The sequence below is a fragment of the Bombina bombina genome, chromosome 4 (genome assembly GCF_027579735.1).
Source record: "Bombina bombina isolate aBomBom1 chromosome 4, aBomBom1.pri, whole genome shotgun sequence".
Classification (NCBI taxonomy): Eukaryota; Metazoa; Chordata; class Amphibia; order Anura; family Bombinatoridae; genus Bombina; species Bombina bombina.
Window position 1 is genome coordinate 121,005,793 of NC_069502.1, and position 18,994 is coordinate 121,024,786.

The window sequence follows — 18,994 nt, forward strand, 5'->3', positions numbered from 1 at the left end:
GCCTACCTTTAGTTTAGTGTTGGGATAGCTGACTTGCACCCTGGCTCCTGTCTTATTGGAGAGGGCAACCTGCCTGAGATCCTCTAGCACTGAAATAATATCATCCAGCACACAGCCCTTATCCTCATTCCTAAGTACACACAGATGGGAAAAAGTATAATTGTATCCTTTGTGGTTCACCTTCATCTCCAGCACAGCTTTGTGGATTTGGAGAATATGCTGAGCCTGCGTCAGGATGTTGCCCCCAGGTTTGGATAGGAGGATCACCCTGCCATATCTCCCCGGAGTGTGCAAGTCTGAATACAACTGCTTCTTGGACTGATCCAGAGGGAAGAGACTGCTGGCCAAGCTCCTCTCTATTTTAGCCAGACTGTGACTGGGGGCTACTAAGGCTTCTAGGTCACTTTCGGTTTTGTAGCGACTGAGGAAGCTGAAGCCAAAGATGATGGTGAGGACTGCAGGTACGGTGAGGAAAAACACCGGGTGCCTGCTGATAAATAAGCCCAGCTTGTAGAAGGATGACTTGAGCCCTCTGTGGATTACCTGGCGCAGCATCCTCCAGCAGATCCTGCTCACTAATGCCCCAGATCGCCTTAAGAAGCACATGTGACATACGTGGGGCTTTGCCCTGCTTGGTCCCTGCCTTGTGCACTCTGCTACTCCGCTCAAACACTGCAGCAAGTTGCAGCAAGGCTGCCAAATATTGATCTGCTGTGGGGGCTCCTGCTTTAAAGACAAGACTGCCCCTCTTCTTGTCTCTCAGCACTGATCACTGCTTGTAGTGTGGATTATTTTCTGTTGCAGTAACAAAGCTGTCCTTTTGATGTTTGTTGTCTAATTGATATCCATGCATTACACCCAATGTACTCATTTAATTGGAGCATGTCCTGTATTAAGGAATGGCTTATGCATTATTTCCAATCTTCCAAGCCACATATTTACAAATCATAGTACAAAATAGAAACAGCAGAGTCTAAATTACACTGCTAACACATGCCCTGCTATTGCAATGCTCCGAGGGAAGCAAGAGATTAAATCCATTTTACTGCAGTGTAGGAGCAATGAATGAGGGAGGGGTTATACATCTCTTTCTGGTGTTCCACACTATACCCTCTGTTGATGGGAATCCCTGCTCTAGCATGCAAGATATTGCAGTATAGTCAGAGAAGCACTGGATATTACTTGGCTGTTTTGTCTGCAATTGCACAAGATAAAGGATGACTGGTATCTATAGGCTTGCAATGCAATAGCTGTTTAGCTGTGATATGTTTTAATGCCTAATTAGGAATACTGTACATGAAAAGAAGAAACATGTTACTGAATAAACTTAAATATGTTTCATGATGCAATACATAATAATTGTTATCACAGAAGCTTATAATATATATATACTATATAGGTAACAAATACTTATAATACAGTATGTAAAGAATGTGATTTATATTGTGACTGTATGCAGTGTAAATGTACAGACGTCTCTCGTTTTATTGCGCTTCACAGATATTGCGTTTTTTACAAATTGAAGGTTTGTGGCAACACTACATCAAGCAAGTCTATACAAATATAAACACATAAATACACATGTATACACACACACACATATATATATATATATATATATATATATATATATATATACACACACATATACACACACACACATACAGTATATATATATACACACACATGCACACACCAGCAAAAAATATTCCACTCGCTGAAGGGTCAGATGATATAAAGTATTTTTTAATTAAGGTATGTACATTGTTTTTTTAGACATAATGCTATTGCACACATAGAGTTGGATTACGAGTGCTGTTTACCGCTCCCATTCTAAATCCGTTAGAAGTAAGCTTTTTGCGTGTCTGGTACCAAGCGTAAAAGTAAAAAGTTTTCACGCATGCAAAAAGCCAAAGTTAGAATATCACGACCACGTTAACGTATTCCCCGTAGACTTCAATGGAGCGTTAAAGGTGGAAAACACCTAACACCCTACTCAAGCGCAAACCCGATTGCATCTTCTCAAGTGCGCTAACCCGACATGCGACAATGCAACATCGCTGTCGTCATTTAACATTGCACAAGCAGTTCTCGTGAACTGCTTGTGTAATGCCGCCCCCTGGAGATTAGCAGGGGGCATCAATCAACCCGATCGTATACGATCGGGGAAATTGATGTCCGTAGCCTCAGAGGAGGCGTATGTGTTAAAGAGCAGCAGTCTTAAGACAGCTGCTTCTTAAAGGGACAGTCTAGTCCAAAACAAACTTTCATTATTCAGATAGTGCATGTCATTTTAAACAATTTTCCAATTTACTTCTATCACCAATTTTGCTTTGTTCTTTTGGTATTCTCAGTTGAAAGCTAAATCTAGGAGGTTCATGTGCTTATTTCTAAGCCCTTGAAGGCCGTCTCTTAGATCAGGGCATTTTGACACTAGAGGGTGTTAGTTCAGATGTTTCATATAGATAACACTGTGCTCATGCACATAGAGTTCCTATGAGCCAGCACTGATTGGCTACAATGCAAGTCTGTCAAAATAACTGAAATAAGGGGGCAGTTTGCAGAGGCTTAGGTGCAAGATAATTACAGAGGTAAAAAGTATATTAATATAACTGTGTTGGTTATGCAAAACTAGGGAATGGGTAATAAAGGGATTATCTATCTTTTAAAACAATAAATATTCTGGTGTAGACTGTCCCTTTAACTCCTGTTTACGGCGAGCCTGAAGGCTCGTGCAGAAACAGGGGCATTCAGGGTCATTCGGCCCTTAATACATCAGCCCCTATGAGTGTAACCGTACTTTTAAATGTATTTTTGATGTGTTTTGTGACACTTTTAATTTGAGCGTAACAGTTAACCAGAGCTCTGAAATTGCGCTATCCTAACGCACTTTAAATTCAATTGCGCTCAAGTGATCGCATATACTTTCAACCTGTAATATGCACGCAAACATCCACGATAAACCTGATATCACTTGCACGCAACAGTTAGTGCACCACTCGTAATCTATCTCTTAATAGAGTACAGTATAGTGTAAACATAACTTAAATATGCACTGGAAAACCAAAAATGAGTGTGACCCACAAAATCTTTGAGGCTTGTCACAGGCATGCGTTATGAGCAATATGCAGAATTGTGAAACATTTTTTTACATTTCCTGTTCCTTTACGTTTGTGAAGTCTGCTATGTGCTCTAACAGTTGTCAAACGTAGAAAACGTAATTTTTAAACTTGCGTAAGGTAGCACACATATTTATACATTCTATATCAAATACTCAAAGTTTTTACTGTACCTTTAAGTTGAGGTCCTAACCATAGCAAGTTGGCAGGTGTAGAGTATGTGACTCGAAATGATTGACTTTAAGCCCGCTGAATTGACAAGTCTATTTAAAGTTTGTTGTTAAACCGTTATTAAGTGTATAGCTTACTTGATATAATCCTAATAACAAGTCGTCTATTTTTTTTATTTATTTTTAAATAACTTTAATGGACCTTGCATATGCATAAGCTGTAAAGGATAACTTTACAAGCAAATTGGATTTACTGAATAACTATTTTTTTTTCTCCAGCTCAGCTTTTTACACAATTTTCCTTAATTTGGTTCAGAGTCAGTTATTGATGCACGAGAATTATTTTAGTGCTTGAGTGCAATGTTATAAAATGGTGTCAAGGTTTGGTGCTAGCAAAGCAATTCTTCATAAAAAAAAATGCTATAACGTTTAAAGGATTTAAGGGCACGATTCTCTAAAGCTCCGTGGTCTGGCAAGATTCTAGAATATGCCTCATTAGTATTAGGAGGCCCCTCAGGGATTGTTTTAAAAACAATTTTACCTTGGGAACTTTGTATCTCATAAAAAAGAAGTAATACCCAAATGGTGAAGCTCTTGAAAGTGATGCAGCATAGCTTTAAAAGCTGACTTGAAAATATCACCTGAACATCTCTATATAAAAAAGTTAAATATTTGACCTCAATATTTCCGCAGTAGTCAAATCCTATTGTAAAGGGACTTTAACCAGCCAATAACGATGGTTGTCCTAGGACGTGCAAGGGAGCGTGCATCTGGCATGTGCAGGCACAGTCATGTTATTTCCCTCTTCATTTTAAGGAAGTTTACTATGAAATCTCATGAGATTTAAGTGAAAGCTCATGCTTTTACAGTAAACCAAAGTGTAACATCAGCACTGATGAAGCTGGCTGTTTTTTTGGTCAAACATGAAGCTGACAGTAGCTGAAGGATAAATATTCACAGAGAAATTACTATAGTGACCTGAATTTTTTTTTGAGTTAAAACAATCCACCTTTTTTAACATAGAGATGTTAAAAGGACATAAAACCCAATTTTTTTCTTTCATGATTCAGATAGAGCATCCGATTTTAAACAACTTTCCAATTTCCTTCTGTTATCAAATTTTCTTCGTTTTCTTGTTATCCTTTGTTGAAAAGCTGGGATGTAAGCTCATGAGTGTGCACGTGTCCACAAAACTATATGGTAGCAGTTTTGCAACAATGCTATACATTAGCAGGAGCACTAGATGGCAGCACTATTTCCTGTCATGTAGTGCTTCAGGCATGTGCACGCTACCTACCTAGGTATCCCTTCAACAAAGAATAACATGAGAACTAAACAAATGTGATAATAGAAGTAAATTGGAAACTTTTTAAAAATTGTATTCTCTATCTAAATAACGAAAGACAATTTTTGGGTTTACTGTCCTTTTAACCCCTTAATGACCACAGCAAGTTTCCATTTTCTGTCCGTTTGGGACCAAGGCTATTTTTACATTTTTGCGGTGTTTGTGTTTAGCTGTAATTTTCTTCTTACTTATTTACTGTACCCACACATATTATATACCGTTTTTCTCACCATTAAATGGACTTTCTAAAGATACCATTATTTTCATCATATCTTATAATTTACTATAAAAAATTTTTATAAAATATGAGGAAAAAATGGAAAAAAACACACTTTTTTAACTTTGACCCCCAAAATCTGTTACACATCTACAACCACCAAAAAACACCCATGCTAAATAGTTTCTAAATTTTGTCCTGAGTTTAGAAATACCCAATGTTTACATGTGCTTTACTTTTTTTGCAAGTTATAGGGCACTAAATACAAGTAGCACTTTGCTATTTCCAAACTACATTTTTCAAAATTAGCGCTAGTTACATTGGGACACTGATATCTTTCAGGAATCCCTGAATATCCATTGACATGTATATATTTTTTTTAGAAGACATCCCAAAGTATTGATCTAGGCCAATTTTGGTATATTTCATGCCACCATTTCACCGCCAAATGCAATCAAATACAAAAAATCGTTCACTTTTTCACAAATTTTTTCACAAACTTTCGGTTTCTCACTGAAATTATTTACAAACAGCTTGTGCAATTATGGCACAAATGGTTGCAAATTCTTCTCTGGGATCCCCTTTGTTCAGAAGTAGCAGACATATATGGCTTTGGCGTTGCTTTTTGGTAATTAGAAGGCCGCTAAATGCCACTGTGCACCACACGTGTATTATGCCCAGCAGTGAAGGGGTTAATTAGGGAGCATGTAGGGAGCTTTTTGGGGTCATTTTAGTTTTAGTGTAGGTTAGTAGACAACCTCAAGTATTGATCTAGGCCCATCTTGATATATTTCATGCCACCATTTCACCGCCAAATGCGATCAAATAAAAAAAAAACGTTACATTTTTCCAAATTTTAGGTTTCTCACTGAAATCATTTACAAACAACTTGTGCAATTATGGCATAAATGGTTGTAAATGGTTGTAAATGCTTCTCTGGGATCCCCTTTGTTCAGAAATAGCAGACATATATGGCTTTGGCTTTTTGGTAATTAGAAGGCCGCTAAATGCCGCTGCGCACCACACGTGTATTATGCCCAGCAGTGCAGGGTTTAATTAGGGAGCTTGTATGGTTAATTTTAGCTTTAGTGTAGTGTAGTAGACAACCCAAAGTATTGATCTAGGCCCATTTTGGTATATTTCATGCCACCATTTCACCGCCAAATGCGATCAAATTAAAAAAAAAAACGTACATTTTTTCACAATTTTAGGTTTCTCACTGAAATTATTTACAAACAGCTTGTGCAATTATGGCACAAATGGTTGTGAATGCTTCTCTTGGCGTTGCTTTCTGGTAATTAGAAGGCCGCTAAATGCTGCTGCGCATCACACGTGCAGTATGGCTAGCAGTGAAGGGGTTAATTAGGTAGTTTGTAGGGAGCTTGCAAGGTTAATTTTAACTTTAGTATAGAGATCAGCCTCCCACCTGACACATCAGACCCCCTGATCCCTCCCAAACAGCTCCCTTCCCTCCCCCACCCCACAATTGTCCCGCCATCTTAAGTACTGGCAGAAAGTCTGCCAGTACTAAAATAAAAGGTTTTTTTTTTTTTTTTTTTTAGCATATTTACATATGCTGCGGTGTAGCATCCCCCCTTAGCCCCCAACCTCCCTGATCCCCCCAAAACAGCTCTCTAACCCTCCCCATCTGCCTTATTGGGGGCCATCTTGGGTATGCCAGTACCCAGTTTGCAAAAAAAGGGCTTTTTTTTTTCCTGTAGTGTAGCTTCCCCCCCCCCACACACACACAGACAAACCCCCACCACCTCACTGATCGTTTTTATTTTTACTTTTAATCCCTTTTTCAACATTTTTTATTATAACTTTTTCTGTAGTGTAGCGGTTCCCACCCGCTCCCTTCCCGTGCGTGCCCCCGGCCTTCCCCGCCCACGATCCTGCCCCGCTCCACATGACCAGGGCCATCGATGGCCGCCACCCACCTCCCAAGTTTGCTCCCACCCACCAACGAGGAAAGCCACCGATCTACGGTGCACAGAGGGCCACAGAGTGTCTCTCTCTGCATCGGATGGCTACCAAAGGTTATTGCAGGATGCCTCCATATCGAGGCATCACTGCAATAACCGGAAAGCAGCTGGAAGCGAGCAGGATCGCTTCCAGCTGCTTTCCACACCGAGGACGTGCAGGGTACGTCCTCAGGCATTAACTGCCTTTTTTTTGAGGACGTACCCTGCACGTCCTCGGTCGTTAAGGGGTTAAGGTGATCTTTTCTTGTCAGCTTTTTACAGTTATGCTGCATCACGTTCAAGTGATTTAAGTGATTTAGCATATAGGTATTATGCCCCATTAAGAAAAGTTTACTTATGTGCTTTAAGTAAAAGGGACATTAAACACTAAATAAATGCTAGACAGAATGATGCATTCAAAGAAAAGATATGTCTGAGAATAACATGTAGATGTATTTTTTAAAGTTTGATTAGCAGTTTAAATATTGACAAAATAAGTGTAAACTTTTAGTGTCTATAAAACAATGGGAGCTGCCATGTTGTAACTTAGGTTACCTTCTCTGCTGTGACCAATTAGGGACAGTTACAAATAGGCCACTAGAGTGTGCAGCCAATGGCTCTGTGGAATATAACAGTGTTCTGCATTTCCGTTTCTAACAGGAACTAAAATGCTCATCATTTCAGAATGGAATTATAGGAAAAGGAGAAAAATATATATAATGAAACTCTATATATAGAGTTTTTTTTATACATACACAGTTGATCAATTTATATTACCAACTCAAAGTGTTTAATGTCCCTTTAAGGAGAGACACTTACCTTATAATATAGCACTCAGTAAAATAAGATAATGATTTCTCTTCATGGTGGCAAGTTTTTGAGAAACGAGCCCCTAAATCAGGGGTGTCAAACTGGCAGCCTGTGGGCCTTATGCGGCCCTCAACCTAATTTTGCGCGGCCTACGCCACCTCCATGAAAAATAATAATTATAATATGCTTATTACTTAGAGCGAGTGCACTTACTGTTAGGGAGGCTCCACACTTAGTCCCATAGATAAGATACACAGTCCAAGGAGACAGCAGCACTTAACACTTCAAAAACTTCATGGATAATTCAGAAATTTATTAGACACCAAGGTGCACAAAAGAGAGACGAAGTTTCTGACCTTAGTCCTTAGTCATGTCAGTACACATACTGAGAATACATAACTCTTAAATAGGGACAGGTGCAAATAACCACGCCCCTTTACAACACACCTGTGCAATAATATAATGAGGTCATTACACAAATACAAATATTCTTGCTTAGTATATACACAATGTGAAATGCAGTTCCTAATATCACATATGTTCTATCACAAATACAGATCAAAGAAAAAAATAATATTATAATATCCAAAGATTAGAATTTATCTATGTGTTTAATATTCTAACTTCATAGAAAATTGATAAGTCAAAATCCCTATTTAATCCTGTAGGGGTAAGGGTATCTAATTTATCTATCTAAAACATTTCTTTTTGTTTTGTATATAACTCCCTGTCTCCACCCCTTCTAGGTGTGCCAATGTGGTCGACGATAATCTGAAACCTGAGTTGACAGATATTATGATCAACAGTGACAAAATGTTCGGCTACCGGGTTTTTAATTTTCTTTGTACGGATGTCAGATCTATGCTCAGTGATCTTATCATGAACCATCCTAGTGGTCTCTCCAATATAGCTCTGCCCACATGGGCATTTGATCATGTAAATTGCATAATTAGTGGTACAGGTAAAACAACTCTGATTTTAAATTTCTTTCCCGTACTTGAGTGAAATTTTTTTTTACCTTTAATCATGCTATTACAGCTTGAACATCCTAAACAAGGATAACAACCAAAGTTTTTTTCACTTAAATCGGTCTGTGTGTTACCCTTCAAAGTACCAATAATAGCTTTAACCAATTTGTCACGTAAATTACAACTCTGTTTAAGGGCTGGCATGAATGCAGTTTCAAATTCTATAACTAGGGGGTTACATGTTCTTAAAATGTGCCAATGTTTTCTCAGACTTTTAAGGATCTCATTGCTTAGGTCAGCGATTTTCAACCAGAGAGATCCTCAGGTGTGCCGTGGCAGACTGACAACAGTGTGACATATTTTTTTAAATTGTTGCTTGTTTTTGTTTTTTACTCAGGGACGTTTTTTTATTTTAAATGAGATGATCACATCATTGTGGCGAACATTGCATAGGAATGCAGCCTTCCCCCCCTACCACAGCACACGGCTACCCATGCAATACATTCTCAGGTCTCTGTAACCTTGTGTCTGTCAATGGCTTTTCCTGCAGGCACCACACCAAGACCCTCTGCCCGCATTAAATGACTGCACAGGCTTTCATTTAATGCGGGCAGAGTGTCTCTGTGCGGTGCCTTCAGAAGGAGCCATTGACTGACATAAGGTTACAGAGTAAATTAGAAAAAATGAGAGCACTGGCACTAGTTACATGTAAACTGGAATTAATAGAAATAACAATTTCCGGTGCTAACCCACCAATAATAATACAGATAAGAGAAAAAGGTTAGATAACCTCAAAAGGGGCGGTTAACAAGCACTCATTCCTAGTATGTAAGTAAAATAAAGATTTTTATTCGTTATAATTAAAATACAAGCCTCCAAAGTAAACAGTACCTACAATTAAACTAAGTCACATCATCCCTCTGTTTCCTGGCCGATAACAGCTCCCTCGGCTTCAGGTGACAGGGACAACGGACTGCTAGTGTTTAAAACCAAGTGGGTAGAAAGATTTTTATAGTTGGCGCAAAGGAAGGGTATAAACTGGTAGGTTTCAGAGGGGTTTTCCTCAATCCCCCTAGCAGAGATCAATAGTAAGAAGTTAGGATAGAAACAACCAGCGCCTCAAATTAGGCTTAAATCCCCAAAAAAAGGAGTTAGTGTAATTTCCTAAAATTTAGGTCTTGGAATAAAATGTAATATGTAGAAAAAACTTTCTCTTTAAAATGGTTTCTCTTTAAAATGCTTTATTTGCATATAATGATTATTATAGTAGAATCACAGGACAGATTAAAATAACAATTCATATATTTAATCAAAATGCCCAAATCAAATAAAATAATGGTTGGCCAACCAAGTGTAAAAATACAAACGGCATATGCAGCTTAAAAAATCTCCCTAATTCAAGTATTAGAGGTACAAACTAAAACTGTTTCCTTCTCTATATCGCAATCGCAAATATGGTTTGTAGCACTCCGTGAGTGTATGACCTAAATAATATTGTGCAGCAGTGCTGTGAGTCTTTGTAGTGGTGTTTTACCAACAGATATAAATAATGATAAATTTTTTTCCTTGAGCGTATAAATGCTCTTGATGTCTGTGTTTATCAGAAGTCTTAAAGCAAATAATATTGCAATTTCCAAAGGTAGGTACCTGGGTTTGGTGTACAAGTGCACTTGTTCCTTAAATCCTTCAATAGGTAGAATCACCTGGTCCGTTGTTTAGTTGTAGTTCTCGCCGGTTATGGAGCCGTCAGTTCGGCGTTCTCCCGCTGTGTGAACAGAGTCCGCGCCTTCTCCAGAAGGGGCTCTTATTGGTTCACTTCTTGGGGGTGTTGTCTCTCTCTCTGAGTGGACGGCTCTGCGGCTTGTAATCCTGTGTCGGTCTGTGGGTCTCTGTATGGAGTAGTTTAGCAACGCGTTTCCGCTGAACTTAATCAGCCTTTCTCAAGCTATCACTCCATGTTCTTAATGTGATTTATATATCCGGTTCATTGCTTCCATTGGATAGTTCCTATCTAGATTAATTTGATTATAGAACTTATGTATGAACAGCATTAATAACGGTGAAAATAAGATTTAGTATCTAATTAGGCATTTTGATCAATGATATATTTAGAAAGGGATCATAATAATAGATATATTTTTAACTTGACTTAAAAAAAGGGGAATTTGATAAACTCGGGGTGAAAATAACTATGGACAAAATTACATCTTTTTTAGTTTATATATTACAGTATTTTCAAAACTTCGTTTCTTGCAGGGAATAAAAATTTGTAGATGCAACTAAATCAAGTCTCTCACTTTCTGTTTCTTTTGTTAGTGTAATTATCCATTCGTTATTACTATTCATAAAGAATAAATTTAAAATTTAAGATTTAAATTCTTGCATTTAGGCATCTCATGAATGTGTGGATTGTTTTATTTTATTTTATTTGTAACAAGGCTAAGAATTTAGAAAACAGTTTAGACTGAAGTCTAAGTTTAGACCTTTTGGTTTTAACGTTTGGAGTTCGAAAATCCACTTCGCCTCTTTCTGTAGAAGTGTGTTTGATAAATTCCCACCTCTTTTTTTCTCATTTAGTTTGGTAATCACTGTAAAGCTAAAGAATTTCAAGTTATTATTACAACACGTTCTAAAGTGTTTGGCTACCGGTAGATCTTTATTCCTCTCTTTCTCTGAATTTTCTATTGAGTTTAAATGTTCTCTTATTCTCTCTCTGACTGATCTTTCTGTCTCTCCTGTGTATTGTTTTCCACATTTTTGACACGTTATTAGATAAATAGCATTAGTATCCACACATCTAATGGTTTCTTTAATTTTATATTCCTTATTCGTATTCGTAGATCTAAAAGTTTTTGTTTTATTTGCATATTTGCATGCCTTGCAGGTTATGCATGGGTAAAACCCATGTAGTTTTTCTCCTAAAACTCCTCTAGTTGTCTTACAGTTGTTTTGTTTAAAAGTAGGTGCTAATTTGCTTTTTAGATTATTTGTCTTTTTATATATAAACTTCGGGGCCTCTGGCAGTCTTTCCCCTAAATGGGGGTCAGATTTTAAGATCTTCCAATGTGACTTTATTATTTTTTCTAATATAACCCTGTCTTCACTATACTGTGTTATGAATGGCAGAAAAATTTCTCCATTCGGTGTATCAGTTGTTATTGTTTTTTTGGGTTTATATTGTAATATTTCTTTTCTATCTGTTTCTTTAACTTTCCTTCTTTCAATCTCTATTTTCTCTTCTGAGTAGCCTCTGTCTAGAAATTTATTCTTTAGGATCTCAGACTGGATATCAAAATCTTGTGTTTCTTTACAATTCCTTTTTAAACGTAAGAATTGGCCCCTCGGGATATTTCCTTTCCATTTCTGAAGATGGCAACTAGTTTCGTGGATAAAATTATTCGCATCTACTTCTTTAAAGAACGTTTTAGTTGTTAAAGCCTTATCTTTTATATTAATCTCCAAATCTAAATAATGTACTGTTGTTTTACTGGTTTCTGCTGTAAACTTTAGATTGAGGTTATTCACATTCATACTTTCAAGATAGTCTTGTAGGTCTTCTGTACTCCCCTTCCATATAAAAAACAGGTCATCTATGAATCTCTTATAGATGATTATATTGTTCCTGTATGGACTTTGGTTTATGAACTGTGTTTCCCAATTTCCCATGAACAGATTTGCGTAGCTAGGGGCAAACTTAGTGCCCATAGCGGTGCCGCAAATCTGTTCATAGAAATGGTCATCATACAAAAAGAAATTGTGCGTTAAAATAAATCTTATACTGTCAAGGAGGAACTCTCTTTGTTCTTTCTTAATTAGGGGGTCGTGTTTAAGAAACTGTTCAATTGCATTAATTCCATCCTCATGTCTTATTGATGTATAAAGAGATTGTACATCGCATGTCACTAAAGTAAATTCGTCTGACCATACAAAGTCTTCAAATAGTAATAGAAGACTTGTTGAGTCTCTAAGGTAGGATTCTAGCATTACAACATATTTTTGCAGATACTTGTCGATATATGCCGACAGGTTAGCTGTGAGTGAATCAATCCCTGCTATAATAGGTCGACCAGGTGGTTTAGTTATCGATTTATGGATTTTGGGTAGGGCGTAAAGTACTGGCATAATGGGGAATTGAGGGATTAAAAAGTCGTATTCTTTATTATTTAAGATGCCTATTTCTTGGGCCTTGTCCAAATGGTGTTTAAGAAACATTTTATATATTCCTGTCGGGTTACACCTCAGTTTTTTATAGGTGTTCTCATCATTAATTAAATCATTAACCATATCTCTATACATCTCTCTATCTAGAATGACGATGCCCCCGCCCTTATCCGCTGGCTTTATCACCACCTCTTTATTAAGTTCTAATTCTTTAATTAGTGTTTTTTGTTTCAAAGACATGTTGTGTTTGATTTTTTTGTCTTGTTTAATATTGCTTATATCGTCTAATACAAGTTTCTCAAAAGCTTCTATACAAGAACCTTTTTCATGTTTTGGGTAGAAATTCGATTTTCTTTTAAATCCAGAGTGAATATATTCACTAGAATTAGCAGTACATGGATCATTAACTGGTGGTGTTGGGTTCCTTTCATATGGGGTTTTTAGGAAGTGTTTTTTTAGGGTCAAATTACGAATGAATTTGCTAGCGTCTATGAATGATTCAAATTTATTTAGTTTTTTCGTTGGTGCGAAAGATAACCCTTTATTCAATATTTCTACATGTTTAGTTTCTAGTTTTAATTTGCTTAGATTAAATATGCCATTTTGTGTTATCTCATTCTTTTTACTTTCTGTACATGTCTGTTTGTTCCTTCTGATTTTTCCCTGTGTCCCTCTTCCTCGTTTTCCTCTTCTTCTGAGAGGTTTCTTTTTCTGCGACTGCTGTGGTATTGCTGGCCCCCCCCTAAAAAACGTTGTTCAGAATATTCTATTTGGCCTTGTTCCCTATTGTGTGTTTTTTCCTTTTCAGTTTCATTCTCTAGGGGTCTAAACCTGTTATAGGTGTGTATTCTCCACTCATTGTTCTCCCTTGCATCTTCCGTTTGGTTCCCTGTTTTATAGTAGTTATTTTCTGTTTTTTGATAGTCGTTTTTGTTCTTGTAATAATTTTGTTGGTAATGTCTATTTCTAGGGGAGTTAAACTGGGTATAGTTTCTTGTGTGATCCGGGTTTCTTCTATTATAATAATTATTACTTCTATAGGATACCTTCTGCCATTCAGGACGGAAGTTAAATCTGTTTTCTCTAATTTTATCTTGTGCACTCCTATGAGATAGATTAGAATCTTGTGTATCTCGAGTGTCCCGGTTAATATAGCTATAATTATTTGTAGCCCTTTTATTTTCCTCATAACCCCATTCTCTTTGTTTATTAGTTCTTTCTTTCTCTGTATTTTGTTTAATCGCGTTTGATGTATAGAGATATGGTTAATGATTTAATTAATGATGAGAACACCTATAAAAAACTGAGGTGTAACCCGACAGGAATATATAAAATGTTTCTTAAACACCATTTGGACAAGGCCCAAGAAATAGGCATCTTAAATAATAAAGAATACGACTTTTTACTCCCTCAATTCCCCATTATGCCAGTACTTTACGCCCTACCCAAAATCCATAAATCCATAACTAAACCACCTGGTCGACCTATTATAGCAGGGATTGATTCACTCACAGCTAACCTGTCGGCATATATCGACAAGTATCTGCAAAAATATGTTGTAATGCTAGAATCCTACCTTAGAGACTCAACAAGTCTTCTATTACTATTTGAAGACTTTGTATGGTCAGACGAATTTACTTTAGTGACATGCGATGTACAATCTCTTTATACATCAATAAGACATGAGGATGGAATTAATGCAATTGAACAGTTTCTTAAACACGAACCCCTAATTAAGAAAGAACAAAGAGAGTTCCTCCTTGACAGTATAAGATTTATTTTAACGCACAATTTCTTTTTGTATGATGACCATTTCTATGAACAGATTTGCGGCACCGCTATGGGCACTAAGTTTGCCCCTAGCTACGCAAATCTGTTCATGGGAAATTGGGAAACACAGTTCATAAACCAAAGTCCATACAGGAACAATATAATCATCTATAAGAGATTCATAGATGACCTGTTTTTTATATGGAAGGGGAGTACAGAAGACCTACAAGACTATCTTGAAAGTATGAATGTGAATAACCTCAATCTAAAGTTTACAGCAGAAACCAGTAAAACAACAGTACATTATTTAGATTTGGAGATTAATATAAAAGATAAGGCTTTAACAACTAAAACGTTCTTTAAAGAAGTAGATGCGAATAATTTTATCCACGAAACTAGTTGCCATCTTCAGAAATGGAAAGGAAATATCCCGAGGGGCCAATTCTTACGTTTAAAAAGGAATTGTAAAGAAACACAAGATTTTGATATCCAGTCTGAGATCCTAAAGAATAAATTTCTAGACAGAGGCTACTCAGAAGAGAAAATAGAGATTGAAAGAAGGAAAGTTAAAGAAACAGATAGAAAAGAAATATTACAATATAAACCCAAAAAAACAATAACAACTGATACACCGAATGGAGAAATTTTTCTGCCATTCATAACACAGTATAGTGAAGACAGGGTTATATTAGAAAAAATAATAAAGTCACATTGGAAGATCTTAAAATCTGACCCCCATTTAGGGGAAAGACTGCCAGAGGCCCCGAAGTTTATATATAAAAAGACAAATAATCTAAAAAGCAAATTAGCACCTACTTTTAAACAAAACAACTGTAAGACAACTAGAGGAGTTTTAGGAGAAAAACTACATGGGTTTTACCCATGCATAACCTGCAAGGCATGCAAATATGCGAATAAAACAAAAACTTTTAGATCTACGAATACGAATAAGGAATATAAAATTAAAGAAACCATTAGATGTGTGGATACTAATGCTATTTATCTAATAACGTGTCAAAAATGTGGAAAACAATACACAGGAGAGACAGAAAGATCAGTCAGAGAGAGAATAAGAGAACATTTAAACTCAATAGAAAATTCAGAGAAAGAGAGGAATAAAGATCTACCGGTAGCCAAACACTTTAGAACGTGTTGTAATAATAACTTGAAATTCTTTAGCTTTACAGTGATTACCAAACTAAATGAGAAAAAAAGAGGTGGGAATTTATCAAACACACTTCTACAGAAAGAGGCGAAGTGGATTTTCGAACTCCAAACGTTAAAACCAAAAGGTCTAAACTTAGACTTCAGTCTAAACTGCTTTCTTAATTCTTAGCCTTGTTACAAATAAAATAAAATAAAACAATCCACACATTCATGAGATGCCTAAATGCAAGAATTTAAATCTTAAATTTTAAATTTATTTTTTATGAATAGTAATAACGAATGGATAATTACACTAACAAAAGAAACAGAAAGTGAGAGACTTGATTTAGTTGCATCTACAAATTTTTATTCCCTGCAAGAAACGAAGTTTTGAAAATACTGTAATATATAAACTAAAAAAGATGTAATTTTGTCCATAGTCATTTTCACCCCGAGTTTATCAAATTCCCCTTTTTTTAAGTCAAGTTAAAAATATATCTATTATTATGATCCCTTTCTAAATATATCATTAATCAAAATGCCTAATTAGATACTAAATCTTATTTTCACCGTTATTAATGCTGTTCATACATAAGTTCTATAATCAAATTAATCTAGATAGGAACTATCCAATGGAAGCAATGAACCGGATATATAAATCACATTAAGAACATGGAGTGATAGCTTGAGAAAGGCTGATTAAGTTCAGCGGAAACACGTTGCTAAACTACTCCATACAGAGACCCACAGACCGACACAGGATTACAAGCCGCAGAGCCGTCCACTCAGAGAGAGAGACAACACCCCCAAGAAGTGAACCAATCAGAGCCCCTTCTGGAGAAGGCGCGGACTCTGTTCACACAGCGGGAGAACGCCGAACTGACGGCTCCATAACCGGCGAGAACTACAACTAAACAACGGACCAGGTGATTCTACCTATCGAAGGATTTAAGGAACAAGTGCACTTGTACACCAAACCCAGGTACCTACCTTTGGAAATTGCAATATTATTTGCTTTAAGACTTCCGATAAACACAGACATCAAGAGCATTTATACGCTCAAGGAAAAAAAATTTATCATTATTTATATCTGTTGGTAAAACACCACTACAAAGACTCACAGCACTGCTGCACAATATTATTTAGGTCATACACTCACGGAGTGCTACAAACCATATTTGCGATTGCGATATAGAGAAGGAAACAGTTTTAGTTTGTACCTCTAATACTTGAATTAGGGAGATTTTTTAAGCTGCATATGCCGTTTGTATTTTTACACTTGGTTGGCCAACCATTATTTTATTTGATTTGGGCATTTTGATTAAATATATGAATTGTTATTTTAATCTGTCCTGTGATTCTACTATAATAATCATTATATGCAAATAAAGCATTTTAAAGAGAAACCATTTTAAAGAGAAAGTTTTTTCTACATATTACATTTTATTCCAAGACCTAAATTTTAGGAAATTACACTAACTCCTTTTTTTGGGGATTTAAGCCTAATTTGAGGCGCTGGTTGTTTCTATCCTAACTTCTTACTAGTGTTTAAAACCAACAAGATGCACCTAGGTGCACAAAAATGAGCAAACTAGTTTCGGCTGTACTATCAGCCTTTCTCAATGCGGCAGACAAACCGAGGCCCGGGTGCCACCCCTTTAAATAGAACTCTGTGAGATCCATAGACCAATCGTAGGCTGCATAAGAAAAACTCCCACTTAAGAGCCAATCACTTTGTTGTAAGACGCTGTCTTTCATTATCGTATTTTGAGTGGCTAGTATATTACAACCCATTCATGTAAACAAACATGTTTATTATGATCTCCTCTTTCGATTCATTACTAGTAAGTTCATATGGCTGACAAGTGTATGTCTTCATTCATTATATGTGATGTATCTTTGATCAGTCATGTATTTGTTACCCTTTACATCAGAAGGGTACATATTGTATCGTAAGTAAGTAAATAGAGAGGACCTATTTGTATAACAGACACTCCCACTTACAGCACCAACCCCTTGGGTGGGGAGGGTGTGTACAGAAATGATATTCTGATTGGCTGATGTCTGCTTTTGTCCCCATTGGTTCCGATACTTTATCTGTATTAATGCCATGGGATTTAATTATATCTGTTATAACGAAGTCTTATCTGTGCATTTTTAGCAGTATACCAGCAAAGAAAACGAAGGGAGTTAGGTCAATTGTCACTCTGTTATACGATTCTTATTTTGTTTTCAGTGTGATACGCTATGTCACATTCCAATTAGCAGCTCTTATACCACTGTCTGAATGTATGCACAGGAATACCTCGGCACAAATAATACAGCATAACCAGTCCTGAATTTGGGTTTATATTATTCACTTAAAAAATACTTGTTAATATCATGTTTAAACCCATGTAATAGACGTGTATCGTGAACTTAATATTAACACCTATTATTAGATGTAGAGTTACACTTTATGTATATAGAAATCATGTGTAGTCCTTAAACCATTTGTCTAAATTATATACTATCTTAGTGTGAAAACACATATCGGTATTTTTAGCATTTGGTTGAGACTGTATTAACGATATCATACTAAAAGGTTGCATGGCGTTAATATTCACTATGCTGGTGTATTAGTGTACATATACACATTGCCAAAGGTTAAAGTGATCTAAAGTTTAACTTAAATAAGTCATAATATTAACAATTACACAAATATACAATGTTATAGTGAAATATGGATATGGATATGGATGGTGCTATGGGCGGCAATAAAACACCCAACAATTACATTCGTAGTTAAGAGCTATCCACAACCTATACCTACACAGAAATATTTTCAAAGACCCCAAATATTATACCAAATATTATGTACCCTATTACTTAAATTAGTTTGAGTTGATACTTCCAAATATTACTTGTCAGGGGGTTAGTAGTCAGATTAGGTTAGGTACAATGTGGGTAAGAATGAATGTATTTGTTTTCTTATTTTTTATAGAAAAAATATAAAATAAAAAACTATTGTGTATATATATATATATATATATATATATATATATATATATATATACTGTATACTCAGATGTTTAAGATTCATATTTATCCACTTCGGAGAAAGTGGAACAAGGAACACTAATATTTTTAATTATCATTCTTAAATAGTCACAAAGGAAGTGTTATACAAATAGGTCCTCTCTATTTACTTACTTACGATACAATATGTACCATTCTGATGTAAAGGGTAACAAATACATGACTCATCAAAGATACATCACATATACTATGAATAAATGAATGACAACATACACTCTTCAGCCATATGAACTTACTAGTAATGAA

At 36.2% G+C, this 18,994-nt stretch overlaps 1 protein-coding gene across 2 annotated transcripts in view; it reads right to left on the minus strand.

The window, feature by feature from the left end:
- PTCHD4 (patched domain containing 4) overlaps positions 1-606 on the minus strand; it is a 398,391-nt gene extending 397,785 nt beyond the window's left edge. Inside the window, exon 1 of one of the 2 annotated variants that reach the window (XM_053708932.1) lies at positions 181-606. In XM_053708932.1, the coding sequence (XP_053564907.1) occupies positions 181-606 (426 nt within the window). Of the gene's footprint in view, positions 1-6 lie in introns of both variants that reach the window. The other variant, XM_053708931.1, reaches the window with a different exon arrangement.
- Between the last annotated feature and the right edge of the window lie 18,388 nt (positions 607-18,994).